Source organism: Barbus barbus, assembly GCF_936440315.1.
Source record: "Barbus barbus genome assembly, chromosome: 36".
Taxonomy (NCBI): domain Eukaryota; kingdom Metazoa; phylum Chordata; class Actinopteri; order Cypriniformes; family Cyprinidae; genus Barbus; species Barbus barbus.
The window spans coordinates 11,922,588-11,948,701 of record NC_136714.1 but is presented as its reverse complement, the minus strand read 5'-3'; the positions used below and the strand labels follow the sequence as shown (position 1 = coordinate 11,948,701).

The window sequence follows — 26,114 nt, the reverse complement described above, 5'->3', positions numbered from 1 at the left end:
AGGAGAGCAAATGGAGGAACAGCCATGAGGAAGATGAGTGCTATAATGAGATCAAATACACACCCTCTCTCATTAAACGCTCTTTTGTTTGAGACAAGGACAGGAAGTAACATCTGGATCATCTCTGCACTAATATATTGTAAAGGCCAGTTTGTGTCAAAGGGGAGAACATAGGCTACATAAAACACACATTTATACTTTTTCCGATAAATATAAAATCCTCCTGTAGGCCAGTGCTTTTTAAGTGCTTAAATGCACTACAGTTGCCCCAAAGACTACAGTCACTATTGTAAACAAACATCATTTCTCAATAGCATTCCACAGATGTTATGAAGTACATTTTAATTGTATTTAACCCAGAATATTAATTATTTTGCATATTTCCATTTTGTTAATATACAGGTACATATATCAGGAAAAAGTTAACTTTTTCTTGTAATCTAAAATATATGAAAGTTTCACTTTTTGAAATAAGTTACATGTAAAGTAAAACATTTCAAACGTTTTTTGTTTTAATTTTGATTAGAGCTTACAGCTCATGAAAGTCAAAAATCAGTCTCAAATATTAGAATATTTACATTTTAGTTTCAATAAATGCAGATGACCTGAAGGCCGCTATCAAAGCAACCTGTGCTTCCATTACACCTGAGCAGTGCCACAGGCTGATTGCCTCCATGCCACGCCGCATTGATGCAGTAATTCATGCAAAAGGAGGTCCAACCAGGTATTGAGTGCATAGAAATGAACATACTTTTCAGAAGCCTGACATTTTAAAATATCCTTTTTTTTTTTATTGATCTTATGCAATATTCAAATTTTCGGAGACACTGAATTTTGGGTTTTCATTATCTGTAAGCCATAATCATCAAAATTTCAAGAAATAAAGGCTTGAAGTATTTCACTGTGTAATGAATCTATATAATATATGGGTTTCACTTTCTGAAATGTGACCTTTTGAAATATTGACCTTTCATGATATTCTAATTTTTTGAGCTGTACCTGTATAGTGTGAGAGAATGACTGCTGAAAATTTAGCTTTTCCATCACAAGAATAAATTACATTTTAAAATATATTATAAAAGAAAAGTTTTTACAATATTACTGTTTTTACTGTATTGTTGATCAAATAAATGCAACCTCCCTGAGCATTTAAAAAAACATTACAGACCCCAAATACTTGAACCGTAGTGTATATAATATAGTCAATTTACTAAATTGCTGCAATTAATTTATTAATTAAATAGATAACTAGTAAAATTGATCCAAACAATATAAATGACTTTTATTCCTATAGTTTGTGAATCAAATTTCCCACCCTCTACATACATTTTGACACCGAGAGAAAAAGACCAACAGATTCACAAAATGACTGTTTTGCAAACAATGACACAAAAGATTTAATTTAAATATGAGGGGGAAAAGAAAAATCACAAAAAAAACTGTACATAACTTTGAATATTGAATAACAGTTTTTAAATAAAACAATCCCCCATAATAAAAATACAGGATGGTGTACTATTTTACAATAATTGTGCAAAAGCAGTATTAACTGATTCATTCCCCAGACTTCATGATTCTGTCGAGTCGGACCCCTCCGTAAGCACATACACACCGACGCGTGACTCCCCTAAGACTCAACGTAGTGTCCTCCATTGAAAAATAACCAGAAATCCAATAATAATAAAATAGATTTATATATATATTTTTAAATATTTATATACAAAACATGCTGTACATATATGGCAGAGATTGGTTAGATCCCTTTTAAATCAGTGACACCCAAGACTATCCAGTAACTTGTGCTTTCTCCCAGTAAGAGAAGTACTCCCTGTTGCTTTGGAAAAGTCACCCTAAAGATGAGAGAAATGGTCCTGATGAAAAGAGAAAGAGGTTGAACCGGCCTCGAAACAAACGCTCAATAACTATTGAAGTCCATCGCAAGAAGCCATAAACGGGGCAGGTTTGCTTAGCGGGCTACATGAGACTTGAGATGGTGGTGCTCGGAAATAGACTAGGCTGCAAGGTCTGCAGAGACTTGATGTTTAGTGTTCAAACAACTTGTGATATGGTCTGTGATGGGCAGCTACTTTCAGTGTTACAAACCTACTAACAATCAGTGGTTTAAGTGAGAATACGAATACGTGAGCATGATCAATTTGGTGTGAACTGCCTCTACTGGCACTAAATGAAGCTAGAGGCTCAATTTGCATCAAAACTATGTTGATCCAGCAAGAATCAGACGTATTGAATCCATCGGCTTGGTAAATAACACAACAGGGCCTCTCAAAAAACTGCATTATTTTTTAGGACTGGGAAAATAAATCAATGCAGCGCGATCGAGAAATGATTCAGCATTGATTCTGAGATTTTCAGAATGCGCCGCGATTCTAAAAATCAATTTTGAGCTTAGTTTTGAACAGCAGATGGCACTGCATGCTTTAGCAACAGTCGTACTCTGCTTGTTTCCAAATCCTTACACGCACTTGAACCTAAAATAATCATTCATAAAATTCGAAAAGGTTGAAGCGAATAAAAGCATTCCGAACCGAGGTGAAATTACATGACTCAGCCGAACGCACAAGCACTCTTCATGCATTTGAACGTGCGGATAAAAAGCAGATTAGGAGCACCATCTGCAGTAAAAATCTAAGCTCAGAATCGATTCCAAAGAGAATCGCTATGCATTCGGAGAATCTCAGGATCTATTCGTCGTCGCAGCCCTATTATTTAGCATAAAACGGAATTACACTAATTTCCAGCAAAAATACTTTTCCACCTGAACACCGTCTGTCGAATCGTAAGGCACCATTTTCCCATGGCAGCCCCCGCATGCTGACTCTCAAACCATATCGTTCGACGCAAAGCCTTTTTCAGAGCACAGCTAAGCCATGTCAATCACTTTAAGCTGGGAAATTGTATGGTGAAAAAACGCTGAACGGCTTTCTGAAACAGAAAACCACTTTAAACGGCTCAAGGGAAATTTCAAGCTCCTTTACATCGACACGCAGCAGCTATTCCAGGCTGATGTCAGTGCTGTATTGTTTGACTGCGAGCATTTGATATGTTGTTGTAGAGGCAGTAAGTGCCCTGCTTTCCACAGCAGGCGGTCTGAGCTTCATTCAACCAACAGCAGATATTTACATCAGAATGGCATCTAACTTTCCAGTTGTATTACACACAGATTTAGGGAACTAGCTAGTCACAATTAGGTGGATTCAAGAATGGGGGCAAAGGTTACAGTTCACTCATGTCCAGCTACTATTACCACAATCAACAAAAAATAGCCACTCCGTCCATCTCCATTTGAGATCAGCAATCAAATAAATTGTCATCTTTAGAATCGGTACATCTTTGTTTTTTTTTTTATTGTCATCAAGTTCTTCCAACTAAAACGCTGGAATTTAGAAGTCAAAGCAGTAGTTTGGTTGGTTCTATTAGTAGTAGAGGGGGTGGTGCAGTAGCAGTAGTATTGCAGTAGAGGGAGACAAACTGCAGGCACTTGCAGCAGCAGGAAAAAGCCTGATGGGAGGCCAGGAAGCCCTCATGTGCTCCAGCCCACTGTGTCACCATCAGAGCCTAATCGGCAGGGAGCAGTTTAGGAATTTAGAAGGTAGTCTGATTTCCTGTGGGATGTATAAATAAAAAAAATAAGAGGCAGACCACCGGTTTGATGATGTCTACTCTGTCCCAACTGTCCTACGAATCTTAAGCCCCTCCGTCCTCACCTGAGCCGGCTGTAAACTATGTAGGGAGCACCAGGTGCTAAGGGAAGTGTGCATGTGAGCGAGTATTTGTGTGATTATATTCAAGTCTTATCCCTGAAGCTCGCTGAAGAACGGTCGTGGTTGATGTTTAAGAGTGATGGGCGACACGATCGGAAGTCTTTGCTGGAATGTGTGAGCTACGAAATGATGGCTCAGTGAGGGGGAATCAAATTTGAGTCCTTTGGTCTTGAAAGGACAGTGGCTTGTGTGGTGGAAGTCTCTGGACCTCGAAGGGAGAAATCCTGCACAATATGGCGGATGTGTAGGGGTTAAAACGAAAGCTTGAGTAGGTTTAAGGCTGCTACAGAGGAGAGGAGAGTTCCCTTTTTGTTACTGCTGGTGGTACAGGTCACTGATTCGCTTTGATTTAATGACCTGACCCTCTTTATATAAGAAAAGAAGAAAATCCCTTAAGATTGCACTGACTTGCCACTTTTTTTGGCTTTTGGGCCTGGAGACCAAAACAGTAGCCAAAGAAGCTTAGGAGAGCTCAGTCCAGAGTTCATTACTTAATGCTGCACTCTTCTAGTGTGCTTCTGTATCTGATGATGTGTTTATTAAGGATACTTGCGAGAAACCTCCTAATATACGCAGAACTGACTGAAGATGCTTTAATTATAAAAAAGGGTTGATAAGGTCAGCTTGAAGTCCTCCCAGCTCGTGCTCTCTGGATGGCGAGGATGACCATGGGCTCGTCTGATCCCAGCTGTGCAGGCTCAGCGGAGGTGCTCAAGTAAAGGCAGTTCTGTAGACTCGTCCCGTGCACTGGGTGGGTCTGATGATGTAAGGGGCGTGGTCTCAGAGGGTATGACTGCTCCCATTGGATCCAGTGTTGGGCTGACATCAGAGGGCAGGACAGGGAGGGGAGGCTGTGAAGGCTAAGAAAAAGTAAATAGGTTATTAATATTTATACTAGTCAAAACTTTGGCTTTCTCTCTCATGCTCACCGAAGCTGCATTTCTTGATAAATACAGTATAAATTGTGAAAAATATTACATCTTAAAATAACTGCTTGCCATTTAAATATTTTCAAAATGTAATTTATTTGTGACAGCAAAGCTAAATTCTTAGCAGCCATTACTCCGATCTTCAGTGTCACATGACCCTTCAGAGATCATTCTGATATGTAGAGTTCTGATATGTTGAAACATTTCTTTAAAATATTAAGCAGCAGAACTGTTTTCAACTCTGATAATTAGTGAAAACCATGATGCATTTTAGGATTCTTTGACGAATAGAAAGTTCAAAGAACAGCATTTATTTAAAATAGTTTTGTGTAACAATTTATTTCACTGTCAATTTTGATTAAAGAAAAAATCTTCAGTCAATACTTTGATACTTTTTTTTTTTTATGATATTCAGACAGTTGTAACCACGCTGACATTAACTATATGCCACTCAAAAAATAAGTTCAATTCAGAAATTAAAACATGCCCATCATACACATTTAGGATATCTTATGTATTAATAGATCTGAAAGGGAAGTATGCGTCCTAACCTGTGTGCGTATGCTCTGTGATGCTGAGCCGTCCCCTTCCATTACAGCAGGTCCATTGAATCCTTTCCTCCCTGATAGACTCCATTTGCTGAACAGGGCCTCATAGGGCAGCCCGCTGCCCTGGCCCAGGCCCCTCTGAGACGCCCTATGACTGGGGTTGTCCTGCAGGCTACTGGGGCAGAAGCGGTCTGCAGGAGGCAGGGCCACCGAACTACTGAAAGACAACTGGGAGCTGGACAGGTGTTGCCCCAAAAGCCCATGGATGGAAGAGGTGCGGTGCAAGGAGCTAACCAGCCCAGCATCCATCCTGCCCTCTGATTGGCTGAGCAGGGCAAGTGGGAGGGGCTGGGGATGCAGCGGCCAGGAAGGTCCAACGGGGTTGTCAGTCCCTTGAGAAAGGAAGGGAAACTTACAGCCTGCACACATCATTGCTTTATTGACTGGAGGTGATAGATACATTAACAGTACAAGAGAAGCAGATTTCGTACCCATTGAGGGCTGTACAGTAGTGGGATGAGGCTGAGGGATGCTGGACACTGTGCTCGGGGGAGGATGAGCTGCAGGGTTGTTACTGATGGAGGTAGAGCCGCCACCACAGTCTGAATCCTCAATGTTCCCCCCACTGTTACATCCGGCACCACAACCCTTCAGAAGCCTGAAGAGAACAGAGAGCATTTAAATAAAAAAAACCTAAAATGTGCTGTAACATGGCAAAATGTACTCATGTGCCACCCGACCTGTCCCAGCTGCTGATGAACCAGGTGTAAATGTTGTGAGGGCTGATGGGGCCTCCCCAGACAGAACGTAACTGAACATGTCCCCCGGCGTAGGAGGTGGTGAGTGGGGAGACATAGATAGGGTATCCGATGGGCTGGTCACAGGATGAGTTAATCATGTTCCTTAGGGCTTGTTTGGCATTCTGGATGCTGCCGCGTTCAGGGTTCCGGTTCCGCAGGAAGACCAGCTCCTGCTGCTGTCCGGCCCACAGCCCGCGCACACACTCTCGGTTGACCTGAAGGAAGCAACAGAGAGAGATTAGTTATGGCAATGCCACGATAAGATACATTGTACGTGCCTATAAACAGGCTTCTGCAGCAAAGCACCTTAATGATTCTGAAGCTGAGGAAGCGTTTGTTCAGCATGATGATCTTGTACTCGTCACTTCCGTCATCCATAACGTGGCGGAGAGCAAGCAGAGAAGGCATGTTGGCCAGGATAGCGCTGCGCCACACAGGGTCGCCTTCGTGAGAGATAAGCATCTTCTCTTCATTAGCAGTGATGGCATCATACAGCACGACTGGGTCCTCATACTCATCAGGAGAGGTGAAGTGATCCTGTGGAGTAAACAAAGGACAAAAAAATTGGCTCATGAGAATCAAGTATTCCAGAGATCCATTCAATAATTGCAATGTCATCATCAGACCATGTGATGTGACCACAACAAAAGTTTATTTTAGTGCAAGCTATGAATATATCACTGTGTTGGCCTAGAAACCTAATTAAAGTGTGATGTCAATAGGGACGGAAGAATGCCTAAGCTGTACCTGGTGCAGTTTGAGGGACATCCGTACACCTGGAGCCACCACCCTGTTCAGCAGATCCATGTCTGCAAAAACCCACTCGTCTCGAGGAGAGGTGATACGAAAGTCGCCCTTGAACAGGGCATGAAGGCCGTAGAGAAAAGGCTCCAAGCTGAATGTATAAGAACATATAATAGTCAGTGCATTTACATCTACAACATAATCCCACTCATAAAAAAAGTACAAAAAACAACAAAGCAAGAAAATCACATTTAAATAAACATTTATGACCAATTGCCGATAAAAATGGTTTCTAGTGGCATTCACAGTAATTTGTAGCAAGTGAGTGACTGGAAGCCAATGAAAGTTATGCGATTTATGGCAATTCATAAGCAGCAGTGATATAAAGTCGCCATGTCCAGCATTGCAAAAGGCTGAGAAAAGCTTAATTTCATGCAAACAAACAGTAAAAATACGTAGAAATATGATAAAAAAAATAGATGCAAACAGGCACTACAGCCCCACTGCCACATACATTTAAGGCAAATGTATTTAAATTGGTAAATATAAAAAGTCTATTTTAACATCTGTTATACGTCACACTTCCTGCGGCCAGCTGGTGGCTCTATGACTGTGAAACACAACAGCCACAACCATGTGATCAGCCCCATGACCAAACACCTTGGTGCACTGTCTGATTTAGATAAAATTGAAGAAATAAGACTTCCTGTTTTCCTAATTTTTTTTGTATGTTCAAAATTTAGCATTCTTTGTCTTGGCATAATTTGGTGAGAATCACACAAACCCCCTTGGAAGAGTATTTAAAAACTCAGAACCTGCAAGTTAGGGTATGCAGCAGTAGAAACACTATTCTGTAAAATTGTTGCATTGGTGTTATCCAAGTGTTAAACGTGTTACACCACGTTTAAATAACATAAGCTGTTAGCTTAAGCAAAATTTCTGTAATCAGTTTAAACCCTTACCTGGCTGACATGCTGTGGGAGGCTGTGCCCAGAGCTCGACGGCCCAGAATACACAACCCAAAACACAGTGTGACCAGAGGGGAATCCTTCTCACTTTCAACTGGCTGTAACAGAAGACAAAACAAAATCACACAGTGAGTTACATCTTTGATTCCCTTGTAACCAAACCCCAAGTCAGCAACTGTCAACAGCAAGGCAAGGCCATCATTAAAATACCGTTTGTCTGCGGCTGTTGCAGTATTTGATCCACTCCAGGTACACCAGACAGAAGGATGAGGGAGTGATGCCGGAAGCACGGTGGTCATAGTCTTCATCTATGTTCAGGTTGAAGGTGGGGTCACTATCCACGTAGGAAGGGCTGAGGCAGGGCCGCAATGCTTCCTGCACTGTCTCATTGGCCAACCACTCCTCCAGTTTGGGCGAGCGGGTCACATAGTAAATGATACTCTGAGGAGGAGAAACTTGGATGATTGCTCTGTATCTCAGACAGTGGAGGTTTTATTTGAGTCGCTTGTCTGAGAGGAACTGACCTTGACATAATATGTGATGAGAATTTTGCGCAGGTCAAATACTTGAAGCATGGAAGCTGCGTTGTTGTCGCTAATGTTGTAGCCTTCCAGCACATATTTGGTGGCGGCCACCTCCCAAGCCAACCAGCGCTGGCCAAAAGCCGCGTTGAAGGACAGCATGTGGGGGAGATGACCTGGCTCACAGCAGCAACAGCCTTCATCTTCCTCCACCCCTTCAGTGATTGCCTCCACCTCCCTCTGCTGGCAATATGTTCCTGAAAACAGTCATTCAAGAAAAAAAAAGAAATTGAAGTGAGGAAAAAACATGTTCAAGCCAATTAAGTCGCCGCTAAACATGAAACTATAAAGTATCTGAAAGCATTTTATGCACCAAAATTATTCATATTATTAAACTTCACTACCATTTTTTTTTCTTGTCATACAAATAAAACTGACCAAGTCTCTGAATAAAAAAAAAAAGAAGAATGGTCACTGCAATACTGAGATGTCTGCGCTACATGACTTGCACCCAGAATTTTCCCAATTTGCAGTCCGGAAGAAGCAACACAAGTTGGCAAAAGTCAGAGCCAGTCTGTAGATTTTGGCCAGTTGGTGTTGACATTTCACAGAAAAGGCACAGACATATAGGCATATTCTGATATTTTGAGCCAATTTTAGAACAATTTCATTTGACATGCACCTCCAAGCTACAAAGCACATTTCTGTGCAAGTTTGTTGTGTTCAGAACAACTTAAAGGTCAGGTAGCATGTGATCCTCAGGCATTTAGTGCTTTTGTCTCTAACCATTTACAAAGTTGGCAAGTTTATGACACATGCCCCCTGGTTTCACAAACAACTAGACTAAAAATGTAAGTCTGAGCTGTTTCAACTGAAATAAACTTGCACTGACTGATCTTAAAACACGTCAGTGCCGTTATTTTGTCTTTAGATACACACAAGTAATGTTTTTTTTTTTCCAAAGGCACGTTTATAAAATTACTTAAATGTCCTAATTGAACAATGGCCTAATCCTGGCTTAGTCTAAGCCCTGTCTGTGAAACCAGGCCCTATAGTGTTTTAAAGAGGTCATCGGATGCAAAATTCACTTTACAAGTTGTTTGAACATAAATGTGTGTCGGAAGTGTGCGTGTACACATCCATCCTATAATGATAAAACTTTTTTTTTTTAAATCCCCTCTCTCAAATCAGGCTGTTCTGATATTCCTGTCAGAATGACGTAGTTCTGCACAGACCGCTCCGACGATAGTTGATTAACAAGGCAGTCTTACCTTAGACCCGCCCTGAGTGAGGTGTCCACCGTTGTGGCGACTCCGGTGCAGGGGAAGACAAGAATGTCTCCGATCGATTAAGGTGTTGTTGTTGGATGTAATAATGAATATAGCAGTCATTTACTCCCAACATCTGAGCCTCTGAAGATGCAGAGGATTAACGTTACTTTCGTTTTAGAAGGGAAGGCTGCTGATCCGCCTAAATGAGTCTATGTTCGCGCGAATCATTCATGATCCAGCTTCACCTCCAGAATAAGTGAGTATCAGTGTTGGGTAAGTTACTTTCAAAAAGTAATTAATTACAGTTACTAATTACTTAATCAATATTGTATTTAAATTACTAATTACTCTCTCTGAAAAGTAACTTAGTTACTCAGTATATAACTTAATTATTAAAATTGCTAATTAGGCTACATCTTAAAATCCCTATAAACCTTAGTAGAAATTAAATTTTATCCTTTCAATTTGAGTCAAACATAAAATAGTTTAGCCTTTTAGCTTTAAAACTACTAAACTTTTTTTTTTTATAAAAAAAATGTAACCACCTTTGGTTAACAAATACTCTGCAAAATATCTGAATAACAAAAAAGCTTAAAAGTTAAACAATACATTTCAGTTTGGCAAGATGTTCAGGAAAAGCCCAACTACTAAAATCCGTACAGGTTGATGTAAAAATAACACTAATGTAGGTAAGAATAAATGACTAATGATCTTCTCTGCAATAAAGCCATGTCAGATCGCGCTGTTCTTATGAGGTAAATAACTCATAGCAGGTCTTCTTTCAAAAATGATGAAAATTAGATGAATCTTGATTTATATTTTTTGTATCTAGGTGAGGGTGTTTGCGCGCAGGTGACTGCATATAATGAGCTCAGATACAGGAAAGACTGTACCTCGCTTTAGGTTGCAACCTCGCTTTAGGTTTAGGTTGTTAGTTTCATAGGGATTGCATAATCAGGAATATTCGTTTTCAATTTGAATTCATTCATTTAAAAGTAGAAACTTCAAGCTTTCAGATACGGGAAAGACTGAACCTCAGTTTAATACAAATTACATAATCAGATAACAGTCGTTTTCGATTTGAATTTGTTCATTTAAAATTAGACACTTCAAGCTTTTTTTATTCTATTGATTATAGTCTTATATGTATCTGAGTATTTAAGGTTTCTGAAAGTGAACGAGGCGACGCACGGAGAGTTACAGCCGCTGCATTCAATTTTATCTTTAGACGTTGAACTTTAGATTTCAAATTCAATATTGATTTTAGAACTGATTAAATTATTTACTGCTTGTAAAGCAAGTACTTTATAAGTAACTAATTAAATTACCTAAAAATGAACAGTAATCCCTTACTTTACTTTTTCTGTGGATAAGTAATTTAATTACAGTAACGCGTTACACCCAACACTGGTGAATCTAAGGGTTTTTTAATTAATCTTTGCAAATCACCTTTCCTAATAATGTGTTATTTAGCCAGCTTTGCGGCTAAAGTTTTCAGTCTGCTCGCCACCCAACAGAACAGAGAGACGGGGTCAGCAGAGCTCATTAGCATTTCAAGCAACATGGACTAAAATACCATTGAGAAATTTTAACCAAAGTATGTTATAGACTTTTCATTTAGACCCCAAAGAATCATATCAACTTGTGGAAAATGGGCATCCGATGACCCCTTTAAAAGTCATGTAGTGTGTTCCAGTCCCTCTCCTGTTGGCTCACCTCTGAACTCCAAACCTCTGAGCTGGAAAGTGACGAGGCCGTTGCCGATCTCAATGATGTGTACAAGAGCGTTGAGGTAGTCGGAGGCCAGGATAAAGCAGTCTCCAGTGCAGTAGTTTCCCCAGCGGCCCAGCAGAAGGTCCCCACACAGTGAGTGCTGCAGAGAGCGCGTCAGATGCTCATAGAAGATAGAGTTCAAGTTGTTATCATCAGCACCTATCCAAGCGAGAGATGAGGGGAGATGAGAGGATAGATTAAAAAGACAGTAGACAGATGAAAGGTCTGTGTAACTCAGATACAATATCACGTACCAGGGTTTCGGTCCAGCTGTGTGGCCAGACGTGTGTTGGAGTGATCCACCCGTTTGGTGCTGAAAGACAAAATGGTATTTAACATTTATCATGTCACGTTTTCAAACAGTTTCATCTAAAACTGAATTAGCAAAAACAACGCAGCTGACATCTGCTCAAGATTTCTGAAAGCTTACTTGTAGTCTCGCTCCCAGAACTTCACAGGTCGGGTGTATGAAGTAACGAAGACAGCACTGCCCAACACGGGGTTGAGAGGAGTGGAAAAGAGAGCTGAAAACACAGCTTGTACAAACAGCATGGCTGAGTCTGAAAGCAAAAGTGGAGTTAAGGGGCATTTATTTTGATAATAAACTTTATATACACTAGGGATGTGCATCTTGACTCATGCCGATACGTATCTCGATGCACAGCCAACGATACGATACATTACAAGGTACATATGAAGCAGTTACCGAAGCGATGCAATTCACCCGTTACGCTGCAGTGTGATCCGATTTTAATTCAACACAATGCAATTCGATGCAATGGAGAAAATATGATCACTTTTGATGCCTCAAGGCCTGTTTCATAAAACAGGCCTCAAGGCCTGTTTCATAAAACAAGTTAACCAAATAAGCCAGGCTTATTTAAGTTAGTCTGACTCACTGTCAAATGATTTGGTTCCATAAAGCAAATTTAACATAGGCCTAGATCAAGCTTAGTCACTGTGGCAACTTATGCTGGGAAACTAACCTGGTCTAAAGCAGGCAAACTATCAGATTAAGTTTAACACTGACCAATAGGAATGCAATGATATTACCACTGACTCGCTCACATACTATTATTTGACTTTTTTTCAGTTTCTGGCAGCCTTTTTCTCTGGTTTTATGACATCTGTACCTTTTATAAAAGATAGCAGAACATTATAATCTAAAATTGCTCTTTAAAGCATTAAAATAACTAAATTAAAAGCTAAAAATCACTTAATTAAAAATGAAAATAAATCAAGAAAATTACTATTTTAACGGCTATAAGAAACAAGAAACAAAAATCAATCTACATAAATTATTGGTCACTTTCTAAATAATAAAAGTACAGTGAATCCACTAGCAATTATATATAAATAAATTGTTTTTTACAGATGCAAATATGTTAGAAATAATGCGTTGCGATATAAATGCCAACTTGTATCCAATGCACCGAGCGAATCGGGGAATCTTGCCATCCCTAATATACACACACACTTGTTTATTTGTGACAAAAACTAGTTACAGACCAAGCAAATGAACCAAATGTGAAAACCACCTAAAGGAGCTGAGAAGGAACATGTAAAACCAGTTGTACAGCTGTACCATTGGGCTCAAATTAACAAGAACAGGTAAAAGTTATGAGATCAGCATTCAGGTCTGTGCGAGTAATGCCGGAAAAGGATACGGGGAACGGCGAATGGCTGAGCGAAGGCATGGAAAGCAGAACCCCATGTGATCTGCCAAGGTGCAATGTAGGTCAGCACAAAACGCAGCTTATACAGCAGATCCCACAGCTGCTCACACACAGGAGAGATGACAGCAACATCAATCTTTAGCTTTACAAACCACACTCCAGTAAGAGTGTAAGTTACGCAGTACATTCAAACCTTTAAAAATGTCACATAAATAGCATGTATACATTATGTAACTATATACTAAACATTTCTTAAAAGGAATATTTTTGTCTTTTGGAATAACAATTTCACCAGAACCATTTAGATTTAACAAGTGAAAATAAAATTGATTAATAATTGATTTTTATTTTTTTAAAGAAATTAATACTTTTATTCAGCAAGGAAGCATTCAACTGATCAAGTGTGACAGTAAAAACATTTATAATGTTACAAAAGATTTCCATTTTGTAAAAGAATTCGGAGAGGAAAAAAAGTATGATGGTTTCCAGAACTGTTTTTAACATTTATAAGAAATATTTTTTGAGCAACGATTCAGCATATTAGAATGATTTCTGCAGGATCATGCGAGACTGAAGACTGTAATGGCTGCTGAAGATTCAGCTTTTCCATCACAGGAATAAATTACATTTTACAATATTAAAAAAAGAACTTTTTTTCTAATTTGAATAACATTTTGCTGTATTTGTGATCAAATGAATGCAGACATGGTGAACATAAGAGACATAATCTGACCAATCACAAACTTTTGAATGCTAGTGTATATATAGAAGTAAACTAGATTATGATAAGAACCTTTGCACAACCTTGCAAGTGGACTTAAGGGACAGATATAAAATGTTACACAAATTAAATTTGGGTCTTTTAAAGGCATCTAAGAGAGATGTGGATGTATGTTCAGACCTTGCTGAAGAGGATGGACATGCAGTAGTAGTCGAGGAGGAAGGTCTGTGAAAAGCGCGGGTAGTCGAATTGGAAGAAGAGGGCGGTGAAGCACAGAGTGACGTACTGCTGAGACGGGACACAGAAGGATGAACGAAGCAGCTTCATTCCAGCCACTGAGATGAATAGAGCACGGCCACTAAAAAAAACAAATAAAAGATGTCATCACTGTCCATGTCTAAAATCTGAAGTCTGAGACCACATTGAAAACCTTGAATTCAACTTCAGCGAGTGTTGTGCTTTATTCTACACTAGGACTCTGGATGTTCTTGTTCTTACTAGGCTCCAGGTTTGTCAGGGTTTTGGCTGACAGTGTGAGCTTCTGTGGTGAGGGAGTTGAGCACTACAGCCGGGTAGATGAAATATTTCTCCACACACTGCAGCCAAGCATACAGCTTCTCAAACCACATGAGCTGAGCAGCATCTGAGACAGAGAGGGATCAGTCCATCATACTTGTTCACACATATTCAGACATAAGTTTGTACATGTAGTTTTGACTACTCACCTTTGACCTCAAACTGGCTGTATTCTCTGGAGCGCAGCACAGGGTGGGCCAAGCAGAACCAGGGCAACTGTTTGCGGAGCTGAGGCAAGAGGTAGTGTGTGAAGAACCCCACCACCCCAGCCAAGATGTACAGGACGAAACTGAGAGCAGGCTGAAGAGCAGTGCAGAAAACACATTAAAACTAAGGCAGCAATTTACAAAAAATAAAAACTTTGAACGAACACATTTGTTACAGTGAGCTAGATTTTACAAGACTAGAAATGATGTTCAGTCTTTGGATGAGGGCTAGTTTTCACAATGAGACTATTAACATACTCAATCACATTCTAGATGGCCTACTGACCTGCAGAGCAATAAATACGGTGCTGGCACTAATGGCGAAGGTGATAATGGCCATAAGAGGGCACATGACCAGATCTGAGTGAAGAGTCTCTTTCTGCAGAGTCGGAGAGAAGGGAGCCATTTAAAAGCCATTGGAACTCCTATTTAGCAAAAGATAAATGCAAATGGAGAGTGTTCTTACCACAGAGTTGCGCAATTTCTCTGGGAGAGGGTCTTTAATCTCTAATGGGGGCTCTTCTGGCGTTCGGCTCTCCAGCTCTGGGAAGAACTTGGAGCGGACCAGAGACCTGTCCAGAGAACAGTGTAAAAAAAAAAAAACATAGAACTTTAGATGTCGATCACAGAGCTGTTGGTGCATTAAGATGACTGGAAAATCATGAATGTGTGGTGACGCTGACCAGAGGATGGTTGGGTCGCTGCTCTGCCTGCTAAGATGATACGACAAGGCCAGGAGGAGGCCACAGAACACAGAGAAGAGCACCGGGACATGTGCCTCTCCCCATGGAGCCTACACATACACATAAAATGAGTAAAGGAAGCACCAATAAACAGTTCTACTGTGAAAGTGAAAAACAGATTTCCACTTACATTGATGGCAACAAGGCAAAATCCATAAACCAGAGCCGCCACCAATATACTACGCAACAGACTATAGACTGAAGACAGGGGGCTTGTGGTTGCTGAAAAACACAAATGCAAATCATCATACTTTTGGTGCAGGGATATACAATATGCCAGCTCCCTGGAAATCACTACATGACCTTGGAGTTGCAAGGAGCTTGCTGTACCAGTTGAGCAGAATCATCATAGCTACAGTAGTAACTCTTTAGAATAAAGTTCCATTTGCAAACGACAAATGATATATAAAAATACTGATCATTGTTTGTGTATTGATGTTAACCTTATTGTAAAGTGTTACTGCTATAGCATTAGTAAAGTATAACGCAGGTCTCACCAGTTCCACCGAAAATATGCATGTCCACCTGTTCCAACAAACACATGAGGAATGTGTTGACCTGAGGTAGAAGCCCAAACAGGAAGATGATGGGAAAACAGAGGGTGAACACTGCAAAGGAAAATGTATGAATTATTAGGGTATTATATTTTGAACTCAATTTAGAAAGGTTTAACAGGGAGTGAGCAGACCTATGAGCATGTCTCTAGCGCAGAGCAGAAAGTGTGCGGAGAAGAAGGTGACCCCGTAGAGGGTGAAAGGCCTCATACTGTCCGAGTGGCCAACCAGGTCAAATACCCAGATCAGCACACAACACAAGCAGAAATACACTGGTCGGCTGTACACTATGATCCAGTTATGGCCCTGCAATGAAGAGCACATTAAATTAATTTGTCTGATTTCAGCAAGGTGGGTCCAAGAAAAGACAGACAAACAGTAATATACTCACATGCATCGGAGATGCTGCGTCGGGCTGCACACTCTGAAACAGACAAGGGAGAAAAAAGACTGATTAACAAACACGACACCACTATCGGGGCGTGTGAAGACTGTACAATTATAAAGTGATGTAAACACCTGAAAACACAACTAACATAATGCTAAAACAAACACAAATATGCCATTCCAAAAATGCTCACACTGACCTTTAGCAATGAGTACTGACAGCTGGCAATGACCAGGCAGAACTGGAATACCCAGATGTCCCTAAAGAAGCCCTGGAGAAGCAACAGGAAGCCAAGGAATGCCACTAAGCTGGCCAATACCACCGCAAACACATTCTCCCCTACACGTCGGTTCCTGTCCAGTAAGGCTAGCAAAGCAAGCCTGTCGTAACGAACTCTTAGCCATTTGCCCGGCAGCACCCAGAAACGGTAATACTGTTTAGGCTTGGCCTTTTCCTCAATCATCAGTGTGTTCTCCTGGGATTCGTGAGGGGACTCATGATCTAGGTCAAACTACAAAGAGAAAAACGTCAATGCAGTCGGAAGGATTGAAACGGAATGTGTATTGATGATTCTGAAGATTTAAGCCTCACCTCTGGCATATCCAGAGGCACCCCGCGGACCTGCATGCCCTGGAGGACCACCGGTCTGGGCTGCAGCATGGACAGCACTGGCGCCACCTCCTGGACATCAGTGGAGGTAAAGCTAGAGGACTGCGACTGTCGCTCACGCTCCCTGAGCCAAGAAAAAGGGGTCAAACACTGGGAGACTGTTGAATATCACCCCAATGGTAAAAGTTTTAAGACTTACTGGACTGGGTCCTCATATCCTCCACCAGCAGGCCCAAAAGTATAAGACCTCTTTACTCCTGAAATTAGATAATTTTAATTGAAGAAACAACCACAACTAAGCCAGATTTAAATCAGTGTCACTGAAACAAACTGTTCTTTACCGCTCTCATCATAAAAGTAGTGCACAGCTCCCTCTGAGGTGTCATCGAAGGTGGATGCCTCGTGAACACCGCTGCGGGGCAGCAGCAGCAAGGATGAGGCAGCGAAGTGCAGAGCAGAGGGGAGCGTTCGGGTGCGGGAGTGAGAGGAAGTGCGGACTCTCTGAAGGTCTTGAAGACTCGGAGGAGAGCCCATGGCAGAAGGGGGTGGGGTGGGGTTACTACCAGCATTATGACGCCTGCGAATGGCCTGTGTCCTTTTTACACTGCTCACAGAGTCACGTTTACTTCCCTCCTCTGGGGCTGCATAGGCAAACAGCAACAGTTTTAATAAAAGAAAACACATTAAATATTCACTACAACAGATAATAAAAATAAGAACACCACCACAAATCATGAAAATATTCCAGGCTCTAAATCCGAAATATTAAGAATAAATCTGTTCGCTCTTCACCTCCTCCTACTGCCCCTTCTTCCAGCAGCTCTCCTGCCCTCCAGCCTGTCTGGTTCCCAGCCCAGGAGCCTCCAAGAGAGTCTAACCTATGGTGGGCCCTGGAGAAGCCCTCTGAGTGCACTGTCCGAGCCTCCAGATCTGATTTAGAGATGATGAGTGGCCGTGGGGCAGGAGCAGAAGAAAGGGGTAAAGGTAGCATAGTAGACGCAAGGGTCTCTGTGTTGTTGGAGCCTCCACCGGCCCCATCCATGCTGAGCACTCTGGCATGAGTCTTGGCACTGGCTGTGCTGGCTGAGCGCTGAGCACTGCGAGAATGGGAGGGTCCTACTGTGTCAGGCTCCTCTCCCTCTCCAGGGCTAGGTAGTTGAGGGGGGACAGGTTGGGAAGCGATGCCGGTATTTGCCAAATCGGGGGAATAGCAGGAGGTAGAGGAGCTAGAATCGTCGTCATCATCATCGTCTTCGTCGTCAGAGCTGAAGCGACGTTGGGATCCAAGACTAGAGCCAGCACTCATGTCGCTGCCTTCGTCGTCATCGCTGGAGTCCTCGAACAAGCTCTCGCTGTAGGCTTTGGCACCCAGCCGACTGTGTACAGGGATGTAGTCTCTGTGTTGGCCACGGTTGTGGTGCCGGCGGTAGGAGCCACAGTCGAAACTGCTACTGCCAGCAGCACCCCGTTTGCGGGGAGCTTTCCTGCGACCAGGTCGGTGACCCACACTGCCACCGGCACGTAACAGTTTCAGATCTTTAGGTCGCACTACCTGCTGCTGCGCTTGCAGAGATGGCGGCTCTGCTAGGAGGTAGGACGGGGCAGAGACCGGCAGAGCGGGCTCGGAGCAGACCAAGCTCAGCGCCAACCCTGATGGTACAGAGCTGGCCTGGCGCGGAGGAGGAAGAGGGGGGATGGGGATGCCACCATCGAGATCACAGGTCTCAGAAGGCCCGCTGCTTGACAGGGATGAGTCCCGCAAGGAGGGCTGTGCAATGTCCGTAAGCAAAGGGGGAAGGTCCTCTCCCTCAACCAGAGTTCTGTCCAGGCCCTGCCCAGAGGAGAGCTCTTTGGAGGGTGATCGTAGCAGCACGCTGTCTGACAGGTCATCCGTGTCACTACCACCTTGAAGCAAATCTCCAGGCTGCTGATAGGGGCCTTTACCCTGAGGCAAAGCTGTGGAAGGAGCGTTAGACACGGGTTTATGCGTCTGGCCCAGCGAAGGGCTCTCAAGCTGGGTTGAGTCCGTTTTCTCACTGCGGTAACTACTGACTGTACTAAGAGTCTCTCTGTCTGTGGCCGCTCCACCTCCACTGAAGCAGCTGTCAGTGGATCCTGCAGCCAAGGCTACCCCGGTGCGGCTGCCTGGGTGCTCAGCACCAGGAGCAAAAGTGACAGGGTCAAGGCCCAAGCCCAACAAGTTCTCGCTTAGCTCCTCGCTCAAGCTACTCTTGATGAGAGGGCTGAGAGGAGCATCTCCCAGACTCTCAGACTCAGCCGAAGGTCTGAGGGGGGAGTAGCCTCCTAGACCATCCTCATTGGGGCTCTGCTGAGATAGTTGCTCCACACCCCCATTATCCACCTGGTCCTTCTCATCTCCATCTTCTTGGCTGGATGGGGACGGTGGGATGGAAGGACAATTTGCTGGGTGCAGGCAACTAAACCCTCCTAACAATACATCACCCACACCAATTAGCCCTCTGTAATCCCCAGCCAAGCAGGCTGGCGCCACACCTGGAACAATAAAAAACGTGCAGTTACTACTGAGTACAGTAGAGATATTTAGAGGTTCATGCAGCATAATGTACAAATTGGAATATTTCACTAATTAATTTGTTTTAAACTAGCAATTAATTCAGTTAACCTAATTTATAGTATTTTATAATTTTTGCAATAAACACGTAAAATACATTTTATAGTTATCAATGAATGTAAGCCAGAAGTTTAAATTTTTTTTTGTTGGGTTACACCAGAACCGATATTTCATTAAATAAGCAGTTCAAAAGTACATTGAATATTTGTGTTCCGATAAAAAAAACTTCTTTACATCAAATTAAATCTTATAATACTGTGATTAATCTCAAGAGCTGGTCTGGCATACTTTATAGCTCAGAGGTTTTTCTTTATTAAGTAATAAAATGGAAGTAGCAACATATCTTTTTCCATATTGTGACTGTGGATTATTTAAAGCTGCAGTCCCTAAATTTAGCCTTTGTCGCCATCTCGGTGTAAAATCAGCAATTGCAGTCATTTGCGGAATTATCATCTTTATGTGGGTCGTGCATCAGCATGGCTCCTCAGCATGGATTAATTAATGTTTTGAGGAGTATGTGTGGCTGTCAGTCACTGCACCGGTGTGGACATTCACTGCACTGCACTGAATGTCAGTGCAGTGAATGTCAGCACTGCACTGCACTGAAAAAAAAAAAATTCACAGATTCTACGTTTTGGAAGTACGACCCCAATAAGAATTTTCACTGGAAAATGTCATCTGAACAAGTAACATTTCTGCCACTTTTGTTCTGATGAATAAAAAGATTACAATACATCACGCTACCAATGGTGAGTAAATCTAACGATCGCTTATCTCATATCACATCAAACCATGCAAATTATTATTATTTACACTTTGTTCTCAAAATGTTAATGTTTACAATATCAGCATTGCGTGACTGTGTATTTAGTGTATATTAGCATTACGTTTAGACTAGGGCTGTATACCTTGGAGAACCTGGCGATACAATACATACCTCGATACACAGGTCACGATTCGATACGTACCTCGATACAGAGCTGTCTCGATACGATTTGATACAATGTGACACGATTCGATACGATTCAATAAAAATACATGGGCCAGAGCCAATTAGTTAATGCTGAACACATTTACTCAACAAACAGAACTCTGCATTTTTCTTCAATTTATTGAAGACAAAAGTGCATTATAACAAAGTGCATTTTGCTTAAATATTTGCAACTAAGTGCTCTGATTAATTGTACACAAATTGTATTAATCTGGAAATTACCACAAGTCAACATTTAACTTTCCAAGGGTACAGTCTGAGCTCACACAAGTACAAAATCTTCTTCTTATTATTCTTAACTTCTTATTAAATCTTCTTATAGTTCTTTTTTGTGACACCATGTACTGCCATAACATATTTCACTATGAAATCACTTAAATGCTACATCTTGCTTTAACATTTTCCATGAGTTTTTTTGAAACTCGCGGGCGCCGCTGCGCCCCCTAATGGCTGGGCGGAGTATCGATACTAAGGGCTAGAATATCGATACTGTATGTTTTTTTATTATATCGGTATGTATCTAAGAATCAATATTTTGAGCACACCCCTAGTTTAGACTACTGGTGACTACAGGGGAATCTCCAGTTGTCACTGATGATTGTCGTATGAATCTTTCTGGATTACAATCTGTCATCAAAATTATAAATTGAATTATTCCAGCTGCTGTGAGAAAAGATTATTAATGATCCGCCATGTGCAGCATCCTCACATGTGATATAGCCTACTAGCTGGGACTCCTTGATGTTTAAGGAAGTGACAATGACGCAAAGATGAATGGCGCGATGCTTGTATTTCCCACGAAAGCCTACCATACCACTTATATAAAAAAACATTATTACAAGCTTACTGTTGTAAATCGGGCTAAGGTAAGAATACAGTTTTGAACACTTGTTATGTACTTGGCCAAAAATTGATTTTGGATAATTTAACTAAAAAAGTAATGTACTGCAGCTTTAAAAAAACACTGTAGGGTGGGGTCTTGGTACTATGTGTCTTGTGAATGGGAGTTTGTGGTCAAATGCGTAGGGGCGGGGTTTAAAGTAAACTAAATGATTGGAGAAGTCTGGTGTACATCACCAGTTTTGTCTTTTTCACCGCAAAATTGAGTTACATTTTGATTAAACATCAAAAGTGTATGTTTATATATGCGTGTACATATATACATACACACACACATATACACTGACCAAAATTATAAATGCAACACTTTTGTTTTTGACCCCATTTTTCATGAGCTGAACTCAAAGATCTAAGTCTTTTTCTATGTACACAAAAGGCCTATTTCTCTCAAATATGGTTCACAAATCTGTCTAAATGTGTGTTAGTGAGCACCTTTGCCGAGATATGCCACACCTGTGAGGTGGATGGATTAGCAAGATGCTGATTAGACAGCATGATTATTGCACAGGTGTGCCTTAGGCTGGCCACAATAACAGGCCACTCTAAAATGTGCTTCCGTTCTTACTAGTGTTGTCCCGAGAGTTGTGTCGAAGGACGCCTCTATGTGTAGTCACAATCACATTATTACTGCCCTGCTCGTGCATGAGCTCTTTAATATCTGGAATTTTAAAAATGACAAAAATCAGATAAGAATTGAAATGTAAGCATACCAGTTCATGCTAACTGAAACTATTTGGAGTAGTTTTTAAAAAAAGCAACAGTAACAACAACACAATGTACCCTTTGAGCCTCCAGGGTCTTCAAGCTGGGGTAAAAATTCCTGAGCAAAAGAAAAGTAAATGAGTCAGAGGAAATTCCTACAAGTGAAGGAGAATAATGCTTAAGGACACGTGATGTCTGGCATTAACAATATCCTCACCGACACCTGGTTCAATCCAAACAGTGAGTGCTGGGAACTGCAGCGTACAGGAGGGGTGGAGTTCACCTTTCGGAACACCGTCATTTCCACACCGACACCACTGTCCCTGTAGGCACAGGCATGCCGACATGAGCTAAAACTGACTACAGTTGAATGACTGCTCAACACCACTAACAGTTGTTCACCAACAACAAATCCATAAAGAATGTCTGACTCAGTAGCATGATGCTTGCAATTTTCTACAAACTGATGCTGCCTACTTGAGAGACAAAAGTGTCACAATGTAGTTTGACAACAAAATATAATAAGGTAGTTACACGCTACCTGCACTGGCTTCCGTCGTGAGCGCCAGAGCCTTCCTCTCCTTCTTCCACTCTATTGGGGTCTGTGGCGAACGAGGCCTGCCTCTTCTCCACAATCTCGCCCAGGTCAAACATGGTATGTAGTCGGAAGTTCACTGCTTTTATGGCAGTAAAGAAGGCCGCTATCACAGCGCAGTACACACCAGCCACCACTAAACTGGCAGGAAGGGCCTAAAAGAATGAATGTGGGAGAATCACATCAATGTGGTTGCAAAAATTACAACCTCAGTTAAATTTCAGACACTGCTTCTTATGTAGACCACAACATATGCAATAAATTTGATTTCATAATGTTCTTGCATAAGTCTCTAACTGTATGCAAAATAAAATACCTAATTGTAAATATATTGATTTACTTGGTTGTTTATGCTACGTCATTGGTGTTGTTTAAAAAATAAATTAATAAACTTATAAAAGAACAAGACAGACAAAACATTTTCTTGTTGTCAATTTACTTAACAACAAATAAAAACTGAACAGAATCTTTGTCTGATGACATTAAAAGCTAAGTTCAATAAAAAGTTTAACAGTCAACTTAGGAGTATTACAGGAGCAGCAAGATAGAGGTTAACATAATAGTGAAAGCACAAGTATGAGCGATGTCATAACAACATTTCATGTTTACCCACATGCTTTGCTTCATCATCATCAACTGGTTGCAACACTCAGAAAACAATGGACGCAAAGGAACGCGTTCCTGAAGTCTGACTTCTATTTAATGATTCCTTCTTGTATAGCTGATCAATAACATTGATTGTACTTGTAAGGAGCTTGTACTTACATCATGTAAAACTTTAAAACAGGCTATTGCCTTGAAAAGGAACTTTACTGAATAAAAACTGACCACAAATTTTTGTACAGTAGTGTATACATTTATATATATATATTTTTTTTTTAAAGATAGATGTTGCCTTGTTTCTGCTTAATTGTAACTATTTAGAAAAGACATTTCACAGAAAATATCACTTAAATAACTTCATAAAATCTGTCAATATGTGCAGCTGTCTCTCATGCATCTTGACAAAGTTTTAGCCTCAATGTCTTTCTAGAGTAGGCTAAACCTTAACACCAGCAGGTAAGGAAAGTTACTCAATGTTAGTGCATCTAAGCATCAAAACTGCACAGGCTCTTGGATTCCATCAGTATTACACACGTTTTTCCAGAAACATGGGCTCGTGGCTTTCTTTACCTCAGGAATTACTGCAAGAACTCACCATGTACAGAAGAAACGGGAAGGCCAAGAGGAATATCCAGAGGTAGAGATGAAAGCAGTTCGAGAAGGTACTCTGATGAGGGTCCACGTACCATCCTCCAGTCAGAGAGGCCCACACTCCCTGCCGCAATATCTGAAGAGCCTGAGAGCCCATCTTATCGCTTCCGGATGAGACAACCCAGAGATCTTGAAGTTCCCTTGTCAAAGTTTCTAGTGTGGCACTTCCATTGGGAACCTCAGGGTGGACTTTCTCGGACTGGTTATGAAAGAATTAGCAGAAAGCGAGACGTTCCAGAACAACTAGAGACCGGTGTTCTTTTAGTATCAACTGTTTGTTTGCATGCTCCTCCAGCTGACCCCTGTTTGTAGTGCAGTTCATCAAGAGTTTTTGGCACAACTGTGACCCAAGGGCTACATGAAAACATTCATCCTGAGGAATCATCAAAACTGCTTGGTTTGGTTTCTTTACGACTTTCCAGCACTTTAAACAAACACAATTCCATAAATAAATCAGCTGTTCTGATGACATACTTAAGATCAACAGGATATTTTGAATATGGTCATTTTAACCTATCGGTGGCCTGTTACTAAGGCATGAGACGTTTGTCTGATTTAGATAAAGTAGCTTAATATGGGTTTTCTAGAAAATGCAAATAAGGAATCAGGCTATAATACATTTAATTAAATTTAGAGATGATAACGGATATGTATATGATCACTGAACACCTGCAATCTTCATCCTATTATAGGCAAAGCAGAGAAAAGACAGGCAGTAAGTTGTAATGTCTTCATTGGCTTTCTATGCTTTTGTAACTATTGTAAATATGGTATACAGCTTCAGAGTCCTGAGAATTCAATTTCTAGTTTTTCTGAACAAATCTGTAAACCTTTCCCGTTCCCCAACGAGAGATATGTATATATTACACCGTTTAGAGTTTTATATCTTAACTGACTGCTGATTTATTTAGACCTACAGCCATCTCCAGGCCTAAACAGTCATAATATCCTCTCAACTTTTCTTGAATGGCAGTAGCTGATCTCTACAGCTGGAGGAAAAACTCTAATAATCTTCTGTAAGCAGTAAATCGTTCAAATAAAAGGAATGCTGACAAATGTCTGTGGATTTGGCTTACAACCATACAACTTCAGCTAATGTTAGCATAGGCATGTAAGCTTGCCTGAAGCAACGTTGACATTATATTGAGTCTAAAAAAATTACAGCAGAGAGATAAATGTCCAGCAAATGGTTCAATAGCACTTCAATGAAAGCATAACTGGGATGGGAATATTTTTAGAACTGTAAACAAACCGTGTGTTTAAACAGCAATAGCGCTAACGCTGACAGCTGAACGACTACATTTTAGCCTGAATCAACCTGTTAGGCCTAAAACCAATCAGAAGGGACGCAGATATTATATTTAATCTATTTTATCAGTTTCTCGGCTTAATTAGAAGGATATCTTCCCTCTCAAAGTGCAATATCACCTGACACTCACTAGCCAATCCGCTAACATGCTACAAGCAGTTGTGAGGAACCTGTCTTTGGCATAAGTGTTTTGTAGCGAAATCATCCGATGTTTACACTCTTCAACTCCGTCAACACTCCATGGTTTATCTCCACAGGGTCTGCGTTAATTCCTCCAGAAACGAGAGCAGGAAAACCGCAGGACAGCGAAACTGAACGCGAGTTAGCATAGGCTAACAGCAGCACTGAGTGCTTCCTCCTTAAGATGAATATAAAATACAAAAACAAACACGAAACGCAAAATGTTTCTAAGAGGTCACCACAGCAGCCATCTCCTCATTAAGTCCAGGGCCGCTGTATAAAAACTCCAGCGATTAAAGCCCAGAATGTGAGCTCGCTAAGTTCCAGTGTCGAATCGCTTCATTCACACAGGTAGCAAACACCCACCTACAGGAAGAGAACTGATGTAGCAACGCGATTGGCTGCTGTGGTTACCACCCACATACAGGAACAGAACAAATGCTTCAATGCGATTGGCTGCAGCAGGTGTCAGTCATCCAGTGCACGATCACTGATTTGATTCATCAATCTATGTCAGGTTGCCAATCTTTCAGTCCGACATTCATAAATGCACTCCATTTGACATTAAAATGGTTATTTTCTTACAGTAAACGTAAATTTAAATTAGTAATTTATGTTGGTATTATAAGCAGAAACTGGGAGTCTCGATATGGGTTTGTTTCTTTTTAATAACAAAAACAGTTCATTTTAAGATTCCAGTTTCAAAAACTGTGTTTACAATAAATATGACTTAAGTAGTAATTAAAATCTTGATTTTATGTTTTTTTTAGCACTTTAATAA

The 26,114-nt window shown here is 41.1% G+C and overlaps 1 protein-coding gene across 1 annotated transcript; it reads right to left on the bottom strand.

Moving 5' to 3' along the window:
* Positions 1 to 1,337: 1,337 nt before the first annotated feature.
* LOC306856041 (pecanex-like protein 3) lies at positions 1,338 to 25,697 on the bottom strand. The gene is made up of 33 exons (XM_079395009.1): positions 23,789 to 25,697; positions 22,537 to 22,745; positions 22,213 to 22,318; positions 22,074 to 22,113; positions 21,859 to 21,951; positions 17,602 to 19,323; positions 17,151 to 17,450; positions 17,009 to 17,066; positions 16,792 to 16,933; positions 16,400 to 16,711; positions 16,204 to 16,236; positions 15,947 to 16,118; positions 15,756 to 15,866; positions 15,389 to 15,480; positions 15,199 to 15,308; positions 14,982 to 15,087; positions 14,802 to 14,894; positions 14,459 to 14,609; positions 14,232 to 14,376; positions 13,914 to 14,091; positions 13,004 to 13,112; positions 11,767 to 11,896; positions 11,591 to 11,649; positions 11,280 to 11,495; positions 8,296 to 8,549; positions 7,982 to 8,212; positions 7,766 to 7,869; positions 6,807 to 6,954; positions 6,366 to 6,596; positions 6,000 to 6,274; positions 5,751 to 5,917; positions 5,263 to 5,651; positions 1,338 to 4,642 (listed from the first exon to the last, which is right to left on the bottom strand). Exons 1-33 carry the CDS (start codon positions 23,939 to 23,941, stop codon positions 4,481 to 4,483), a joined length of 6,801 nt encoding a protein of 2,266 aa, XP_079251135.1. The 5' UTR covers positions 23,942 to 25,697; the 3' UTR covers positions 1,338 to 4,480.
* Between the last annotated feature and the right edge of the window lie 417 nt (positions 25,698 to 26,114).